This window comes from Zosterops lateralis (genome assembly GCF_965231275.1).
Source record: "Zosterops lateralis genome assembly, chromosome: Z".
NCBI lineage: Eukaryota > Metazoa > Chordata > Aves > Passeriformes > Zosteropidae > Zosterops > Zosterops lateralis.
The window spans coordinates 81,276,976-81,286,597 of record NC_139800.1 but is presented as its reverse complement, the minus strand read 5'-3'; the positions used below and the strand labels follow the sequence as shown (position 1 = coordinate 81,286,597).

Here is a 9,622-nt window from a genome sequence, read left to right as displayed (position 1 = left end):
CTTCCCAGGAGAACAGTATATATATATATATATATATATATATATATATATATATATTACACCTGCTCCTTTAAAGCATCATTGATTTACTCATATCACAATTTCAGTTTAGGGTTTGTAGCTCTCTACACTCCTTTTTATGGTGGTTTACAGAGATTAATGGCTCTTACAGCCTCTGAGGGCGCAGGGTTTGTCACCCTGTGGTGGCCCAGCCCCTCTCTAAGGCTCTGTGGGCCACATCTTCCAAAAATGCAGCTGTGTGCCTGTTCCAGCAGCTGATGCTCCTGCTGGCTAAAGCTTTTAGCTTTATTCTGAAGCTGCTGATGGCTGGATGGGCTTTAATTAATGTGGGAGCCAGAGCTTTCAGCACCGTGGGATCTTCTCTGCAGAGTTGTCCCTGTGGTGCAGGGCTGGTTTCGGACTGATTTTTTGGGCTGGCAGCAGGGGGGGTTGGGGTTTAGTGCTGAAAGGAAGCTCCTCGGTGCTGTGGTCTCACTGAGCCCTCGGCAGAGGGTGCTGCCTCAGCTCACATCAGTCCTGGGGTGTTTCCCTAATTTCAGCAGCATCTGGGATGTGACGTTTTCCCAGCACCTCCCACCAGCTGCCTCTGCCACGCTCTCCTTTATTTTCTCCCCCCAAAAGCGTGTGATGTGACACCCAGGGGTCCCCAGGCTCTGCCCCATTCCACCCGCATTTCCCTGTGTGACCCTGGCATCCCCCTGCCCCTCATGAGGATTGAGGGGGGTGGTCTGGAGGTGACTGTAATAGTCAGTAAAATTGAGGCCAGTCCCAGGAAACACCAATCCCTTGTGGCTGAGCAGCACCTGGGCTTGGGGATGGGCTCCTTTGCTTTTCCCCCTCCAGCACGTGATGGATTCTCTCTTTCACTGCCATTTCCACAGCAGTCAGCCTGGTTATGGGATGGCAGAGCCTGAGCTCGGGGCAGGGAGTGGATGTGGGGTACTGAGGGAGGTTTTGTTTCAAAACCACCTTGCAGAGCACCCCCAAATCCTGTTTTGCTGCTGCCATGCTCTGTGTGCATTGCCACTGGCACACATCCCATTTCCCAGCACTCCAGGAGCATCCCTGGGGTGTGGGGTGGGAATTGAGGGTGTCTTTACCAGTAGGCAAGTGCCAGTCTCTGAGTTCTGCTATTCCCAGGGAAAACCCTGTCTGGACCTTCCAATCCTGCTGTAGTTGAGGCCAACAAAAATCAGGAAGTCTTGGAGCTGGGTGTCAAATCACAAAGCAATTATTTTACAGCAGAAAGTAAAATTTTAAAAATTTGGTTTTTCCTTGTATTGATTATTTTTTAAAAAAAACCTTACATTTGTATCTTATAAGAATTGGAAGTTCCCAGTTTATCTAAACTTGTGGTCCATGACCTTGTGGAGCTCCTCAGAGAGAACCAGCTGAGGTCTTTCTGATCTGCACTGCCTGTCTTTAATAGAAATAATTCCTGGGAAGAGGTTGTCTGTCTGCTCTCCACACGGCTGGGGCTGTCCCAGGGGAAAGGACCGTGCCTGGAAAGGGGAAGCAGATGCAGGTCCACGGATGCAGCTCCCAGCATCAGCAGGGCTCACGTGGAGCCAGGGATGCAGCCCTGCTGCTGACACCAGGCTGAGGGCTAAAAACTGCTGAATTTCCCTGTTGTGTGTGCCTGCAGCAGGGAATTCTCCTTAAAAACAAAAAAAAAATTCCCTGCAATAGGAGCAGTGCTGGGCGATGGCGTGGCAGTGTCTGCTGGGAAGGACGTGCTGGCTGTGCAGGCATGAGGCTTTGGCTGTTCCCTGGAATGCTGAGTGTTGGACACTGCCATGGCATCGACACAAAATTCCCAGTTCCTCTCCCCTGTGCCCTGAACAGGACCCTGGAGCATGGGAGGGGTGGTGGACACACCTGGGGCTGTCCCATGGTGCTGTCCCACCACACCCCAAGCTCGGGATTTTGCAGGGTGTTGCTGGCTGAGCACATGAATCAAAAAGTTGGACTGGGGTCTGATGAAATCATGGCTGTCTGGAAAACGGCTCCCTGGCTTGGAGAACCACTCCCTGGCTCGCCAGGGTTTGAAGCAGCAAAATTTGCTTTCAGTGTGTTGGAGTTGTGCTCAGGACTGGAGGAGTTGGTGTTTGTTCCTTTGCCAGGGACAGCACTTCCCCTCTCCAGCACGAGGTGGGTGGGTGGAGGAGCTGCCCCTTGCCAGCAGTGGTGCCAAAAATCAGTAGAGGCTTGATTGTGAGGGCTCCACAGAGGCTGAGTGGTTTTCCAGAGGCAAAGTCACTTTGGGGCTGGACTGGGAGCATGTGGTCATGAAGGGAGGATAAAGGTATTTTTAGCAAGGAGAAAAGCAGCTCCCCTCCCTCCCTGTGGGGCCCTAAAAAGTGTCGTGCAAGGGACAGCTTGGATACTCCCAAGTACTGCATAATTTTAGGGATATGTAAGTGTAGGTTTAGAAGGGATCGTGGGGAAAAAATTGTTCCCTGTGAGGGTGGAGAGGCCCTGGCACAGGCTGCTCGGAGCAGCTGTGGCTGCCCCTGGATCCCTGGCAGTGTCCAAGGCCAGGCTGGATGGGGCTTGGAGCAACCTGGGACAGTGGAAGGTGTTCCTCCATGGCAGGAATGGGATGAGCTTTTAGGTCCTTTCCAACCCAAACCATTCCATGATGATCCTACCACTGATAAAACAGGAGGCTGGCAGGCACTGGAAGAGCAGTAAGCACCAGTTTGTACTGGAAAAGGATGTTTCTTCAGGGATTGATTTACAGAAAAGCCAGCAAAATCCTTTCTATCCAGAGGGTCCAACCCAGCAAAGAGATTTTTCTGCTGTACTTCCCGTGCCTGAGGCAGGAACAGGCCTGAGGGAGGGTTTGATGTTGAGTCTCCATGTGACATTAGTGAGAGTTTTGGGTTTGCTCTTTCCTGTCCTCTGTTTGGAAGGGGCAAGCTGTGTTGCAGAAATGTCAGAAAAGCAATCTGAAAACAAACTGGCAAAGTCCCAGTGGGACCTGGAGCTCCTGGGAAACCTGGAGCTGGTGCTGCCAGTAAAGTTGGAGCCACAATCCAGGATTTGGCTGTTGCTCGCGGTGGGGGGCGCTATAAATGACCTGTCTGTGGTCATTCAGGGCCACATGGATGTCTAGCCCAGCTCCTTGGGGTTATGCCATTCCCAAAACACCTGGGAAAAGCCACAGTTCTGGTGAAGATCCTGCTGGTGTGGCTTGTCCTGTCTGTGGGAGCTGCCTGGAGCCAGTCCTGGCATCGGTGAGGTTTCCTTGGGTTTCCTGTTTTGCCTCCACACTCTGCTGGGTTTGGGCCATCTGAAACAGCATTTTTCCAGTCCTGAAAGCTCTCTTTTCCCCCCCCAAGCAAACAAGGAAAACATGGCCTTTTGTTATTTATATTTTTTGTGAGAGGAGGAGGAGGAGATTTGGGACAGAATGAGCCCCAGGGCAGTGGCTTTTCTGCCTGCTCCTGGAGTTTTATGCCTGTCTCTAGCACACTTTCAGTACCAAAGCAAATTCCTCCAGTTCGTCTGCATCTCCCATCTGGTCTCCCCCATCCAGCCTCAGCACCCATTCCATGCTTCCCAGAAATGCTGCATGGGGTAGAAATGTGCATCCAATCATGGGAAAAGCTGTTTTCTATCAACCCCTCTCTGCCTACGTTTACTTAAAAAAATTCCCTGGAGGTTTTTTGGGAAGAGGAGACCTCTTAACCCCTGCACTGGCCACTCTTTGAGGCTTCTCTGAGCCCCCGACTGGGATGCCCCCCCTGAATTGTGTCACTGCTCTGAAAGCAGACGTGGAACATAATAAGAATATTTCCAAGCACTTAAAATAATACTCTTGAAGCTCAAATACACATTGGCATCATTTTATTTCCTTTGAGTTTGAAGGAGTTTGAAGCTTTCAGGGTGCACTGGAGCCAGTTTTGTAAATTTTCTCCATACCCAGTGAGGGGTTGGGATGGTTTTTGGTGTTCAAAGCAAAACTGAAGGTTTGGATAAAGATCTTCATGTGCAACTACACACATCAGGAACATGACAAGTAACACAAGACTCCCAATAACAACACAAGAGACACCAATAGCAAGTCCCTGTTTTTGCAGCTCACACCAAAGCTCTTTGAGTTCATGTGCCCTGGGAGATGTCACATCTCCCTCTTTGCTTATGGCATATCTATCGTAATTTGTCTTCTAAATATTGATCCCCATAATCAACTGACCACCTGCAGCTCCCAGGAGCCGGGTGGGTCCTTCTGCTCAGCTCTGGGTGCCTTTTCCAGCAGCATGAGCTGAGCCCAGTTTGTTTGAACCCTCCCTTATAACACTGATGCGACATAGGTTAATACTGTCTGCTTGCTTATAGCCTTGCAGTCCAGATTAGGCTGTACTGGACCCAAGTGATGGATTTTTGTAGTGGAAACAGGTTCAGTTTACATGGAGATAATGAACTGTCCTGATCCCCGTGTGAGCCTGGTGGATGCTCCAGGTGATGGTGGCTGTAGGTACCCAGGATTGGGGCTGAAAGCCTCAGATCTGTGCCAAGGCTGAGCCTCTCATTCATAGCTTAGAGTTCAGGATCCCCAAATATGCAGAGGCACTGAAACACCTGAAATGAGGCACCTGGACCCACTACAGTTCACCACAGGAGAAACTTTGGCATCAACAATGGCTTTTGAGGGGATAGAAGACAACAGCCCCCAGCAGCAGCAACACAACCAGGAATGTCCTTATGGATCAGGCATCACAACGTCCTCATGGATCAGGTCCTGGCATCTGTGGCACACAAGGACAATTCCAGGTGGATTGGGAGGGCAGAGCAGTCCTCACTGCAGCTCCGAGAACGCCCTGCACGGACAGGGCTGGCTGAGGCTCACGAGATGGACTCCAGCAGCAGTTCATCGGGCGGCACGGCAGGGATCTCCATGGTGTTGATTTGGCCAAAGAACTTGGGAAGAGACCAGAACTTGAGGCGAGGGAGATTCCTCTTCCTGACGCGGATGTCATGGGCAGTGTCGGTGCCCAAGGCACTGCTCCGGCGGGGCGGGAGCCGGGCCCTCAGGGCCACGCAGCCGTGGCGCAGCAGCTGAGCCTGGAACTCGGAGGTCATGAAGTAGTAGAGGACGGGGTCCAGGCAGCAGTTGAGGCTGGCCAGGCACAGGGAGATGGGGTGGAAGCGCAGCGTGCTCCGGTGCAGCGCGCAGTCCCGGATGACATTCTCAATCACCATCATGAAGAAGGGGAAGTTGATGTGGTAGGGGGTGAAGCAGATGAAGAAGACGGCGGCGCACATGAGGACCATCCTCAGGGCCTTCCTCTTCTCGCCGGCGTCCTGCAGCGCCGTGGGGCCCTCCCGCAGGGAATGCCACATCCTCCACGTGCACCAGGCAATGGTGCCGAAGGGGATGACGAAGCCGAACAGCTCCGCCACCGTCACCAGCGTGATGGCGGCCCCGGGGCTGAGCTGCTTCACGCCCAGGTCCGAGAAGCAGCTGTTGATGGAGTTAGACAGGGCTGGGCTCCTGACGATGATGAGGGGCAGGCAGGCAGCCCCCACCAAGAGCCAGACCAGGGCACTGATGGCCACATCGTAGCGACGCTTCCAGCCCTTGGCTCGGAAGGGGTGCAGCAGGAACAGGTACCGCTGGATGCTGATGCAGCTGAGGAAGCAGATGCTGGCGTACATGTTGAGGTACTTCAGGTAGAAGCATACCTGGCACAGGAAGCTCCCAAAGGGCCAGGTGTGGTTGATGTAGTAGTAGGTCCTCAGGGGCAGCGAGAGGACGTGGGCCAGGTCAGCCACGGCCAGGTTGATCATGAAGATTACGGCTTTGCTCTTCTTGCTGAGGAACCGGCACAGGACCCAGAGGGCAGCGCTGTTGGCCAGCAGCCCCGGGATGAAGATCAGGGTGTAGGTGGTGGCATACAGGGTGGACTGAAAGGACATCTGGGGGTCAGAACAGTTCCCGGAGGACACATTGCTCTCCATCCTGGCCGGGTCTCTTTGCTCACGGGGTGGTCACGGCAGGGGGAGGGGTTCTGGAGGGAGTAAAAAGGGGATGTAAAGCCAAAATCTCTCCATGGGGTAAGTGTGCTTTAGGACAGAAGTGTCAGTTGTGTGTAGGTATGTGTACAAGTAAATGTGTGTGGTGGGAAGGGTGACCCCACTCCCAGGGAATGATTCCAGGCATCCTCCACCCTCTCCTTACAGGGATGCTCTGCGGTGTCTCGTGAGATGCCCCAATTACAGTGAATACCCTGAGCTCTGTAGCATCCATCTCCTGATTGCCAGAGAGCTGCTGCAGCTCCCCAGGTTTTCCAGGACCACTTTTTTTCATTACGTTTTCCATCACACTCTGTCAAATTGCTGCTCTACATCAACCAGCAATTTCAGCTGGACTGTCAATAAACAGGGATTTGAAATGGATTTAGGCACCGTCTTTGCAGATTCATGCAGGGATCTGATGTGAATCAGCAGCAAAGGCAATAATTAACATCCCCAGGCAGCTGAGGCCAGGGGAACACTGCAGACAGATCCATCAGCTCTGGCTCCAGAGTTAAGGCTGGATTTATAAGTTAATAACTGGCCAAACACACGCCAGTTGCTCTGCTGGTCCTGCTAACTCAATTCTGGCACTCCCGGCACATTGTGCAGGCATCGTGCAGGAGCAGCAGGAATTATCCTTCAGCAACTGCTCAGGACATGCAGGGAGATAAATACAACTCCCTTCTAGTTAAAGTAGCAATTCTTCTCCTCCATTTACTCATCCCAGCTCACCCAGTGCTGAGGGGATTTATTAGCAGGTCATGGGGAGTTCAGGTGCTCTTGCTGCCCTCTGGAGAGGTGATGGATTTTACCATTCACAAGCAGATCCCATGGGAAAGAATTTGTTCTTTTGGGAAGAGGGGATTTGGTGGCAGCAGGATACAAACCCAGGGGCTGCAGCATCATCTGTAATGAACAGTGGGATTTTCCCCTTGAAAGTGGAGCCTGTGAGAGGTGGGCAGCCTGCCCTCCCTTCCTTGCCTGGAGCTGGGGCTGGCAGAGCCCTCAGCACCTCCTGTCACTGTCACCCAGCCCCTCATCAGCAGTAATTAATTAAGAAGCAGCTACAGTTTTGTTTCCCAAAGCCTGATGTTTGTCACAGGGGTGGATTTCCAGGAGCCAATCCATCCCAATCCTTCAAGGTACAGGATGAAGTCTCCTCCATCCTGCTAGTCCTCATCTGGGCAGCTTTTTGGTGGGGTAGCCACATTTTCAGGTTCAGGAGGAAATCAACATCTTAGATAATCTATATTTTTATATAAAAGTAGATAAATATATTAAAAACAGCCCTGGCCTCTCGGCTGGCTGCCCCTCACCTCTGATGGAGCAGTGTCAGGCTCACACCCTGCTTTCCAAAAGGAGCCTTTCCCAATCTGCCTTCTTGCTTTTCCTTGTTTTTCCAGTGGAACTGGGGCTGCTGAGTGAGGGCGCCTCTCGGTTGCCCACTGTGCCAGAGGTTTGTGATTGCCCCAGAGAGTTGGGAAAGGCAGGGGAGAGGGGACATCTGTGCTAAGGAAACACTGGGAAACGGCTCCTTGGTCCCTGCAGTATGCCTGTGCTCCTCACCTGCCCAAAAATCCATGAGGGACTTGTGCCCTTTGCACTCGGTCTGTTTAACCCAGGGAAAGGGGTAGCAGGACTTGTCTTCACATCCCTGCAGAAAATAGAGGAGGAAAACTGCCCGGGAGTGCGGGGAATGCAGCTGTCCCCACCTCCTGTCACAGCTGTCCAGTGACAGAGGTGGCACTGGGTGTGGGCTCATGGAAAGGGTCACAGAGCCCCTGTGGTGTCCCTGCCACACAGCTCAGCCCAAATCCTACACCTCTTCCATGGGGATCCTCCCTGCTGGTGTTCTCCATGTTTTTGACTTTCCCTGGGAGCACAGGAGTGCCTGCTCCTGGCGGGAGGGCTGGGTGGCACTCCTGGTACCCGACACAGCTTTGGGTGGCAGCATTTTAGGGGGCAGGAAAGCAGCAAAAAATCCCCACCCGGGCTGGGGTCAGGCCAGGTTTGTTCACTACAATTCCTGGGAGGGTGGAGTTGTAAATGTTTTATTGTTTTCCAGTTTTCCTTTTGCCCTACTTTTTTCTAGCTTCCCCCTACTTTGCTGGTGGTGTCAGGACCAAGATGCTCCTGCGAGCTCTGCCCAGAGTTTTGTTCAGTGCCTTTATAAATCTTCTATAAAATCTCCCTGCCATTCTTTGATTATCTTCCCATTTCATCCACGCGTGGATTTAAGCACAGCAGGAGCAGGGAGCGTTTATTTTTTTTTTTGGCAAAGCTGAGTTTTAATCAGCTGAAATCCCAGAAGGGAGCCCAGTATCAGCTCCCAAGGAGTCAGAGCACCGACTGTGGATGCAGCCCCGCCATTCATTAAGCATCAAGTAACTTTGCAATTAATTAAGAGGCCAATGCAGCTCTTGGAGCACCCGGGGCCGATTTCTGGAGTATTCCTGGAGGCGAATGTGGCTGTCAGTGCTGGAAACCGCCCGGCTCCTGTGAATCAGCCCGTGCCCCACCCAGCCCCACACCACCGGGGTGTTCCTGCATTCACTGCCCCCGATCCATTGGCAAACTCGCCCTCATCTTTTCCATGGGCTGCTGGGACAACTCAGGCTAAAGCTGAACTCCAGGCATGGCTGGGGAGAGCCCTCCGGGCTGGGGGATGGGGGCAGAGCTGGGATGCTGGAGGGAAAAGCAGACATGGGAAAATAATTTTTTTAAAAAAACAATAAACCCACTTATGGCTTGAAGTGAGGTCTTGGTTTAAGTAGTGGAGTTTTCTGGCACTGAAGCTGTGGAGCAACAATTCTGTTTGTTTAATCTGGGCGCTAATAGGAAATGCGTAAACAGAGCCGGTCGGTTACGGCAGCCTCTGTCAGACAGGACAAAATTGAGGGGTTTTTTGGTTAAAGCAGCCTCTCCCCACGTCCAACCCCACACCACAATCTGCCCCAGGCACCAGCTCCCCTCACCCACCCTGGAGGAAAAAAAACCTGCGGTTGTAGCAGAAGCGGCTGAGGATGTTGCACCAGCTCCGATACCATCTCTTGAAGAACCACAAAGTAGCGGTAAAGTTGGTGAAACTGCGGCAGTTTCCAGCCTCCCGGAGAAAAGAGCAGAAATGCCACTCACCTTCCTGCGCTTCCCATGCCCCGGGGGGGTCATAGCCGTGCTAGCGAGCAGGAGCCGCCAGCGCCCTGCTTTTCTTTCCCGCTGGTTTTCTCAGCGGTCCCAGCGCCTCCTCGCTGGACTTCCACATGTTCTCGGAGCGCTGGAATCCTGCCGGCATCTGCAGCCCGGTCCGGTGGCTGCAGAACAGGAAATCCTGTATTTTGTTTCTCTTCTCCACACCGAATGTGTGCAGTTAATGACGTGAAAGCCGCTGGGAAGGCAAGATGACGTCGCTTGGTGCCAGTGCCCTGGGATGGAGAAAGAGGGATTTCTGTCCCCTCAGGGCACAGGGGCTGTGGGAGGGCACGGTGCCCTTTCCCTCCGGCTGCTCCTGCTCCTCTCCACGGTCACTTTGCCTGGGAAGAGCTGTAAAGTACAGGAGCAACCTCCCAATGAGCGCTCG

General features: G+C 52.8%; 1 protein-coding gene across 1 annotated transcript; it reads right to left on the bottom strand.

Annotated features, from left to right (window-relative positions):
- Window positions 1–3,898: 3,898 nt before the first annotated feature.
- Window positions 3,899–9,370, bottom strand: LOC310923183 (putative P2Y purinoceptor 10). The gene is made up of 2 exons (XM_083884333.1): window positions 9,181–9,370; window positions 3,899–6,038 (listed from the first exon to the last, which is right to left on the bottom strand). The coding sequence occupies exon 2, from the start codon at window positions 5,986–5,988 to the stop codon at window positions 4,873–4,875; it is 1,116 nt and encodes a 371-aa protein (XP_083740459.1). The 5' UTR covers window positions 5,989–6,038; window positions 9,181–9,370; the 3' UTR covers window positions 3,899–4,872.
- Window positions 9,371–9,622: the final 252 nt, after the last annotated feature.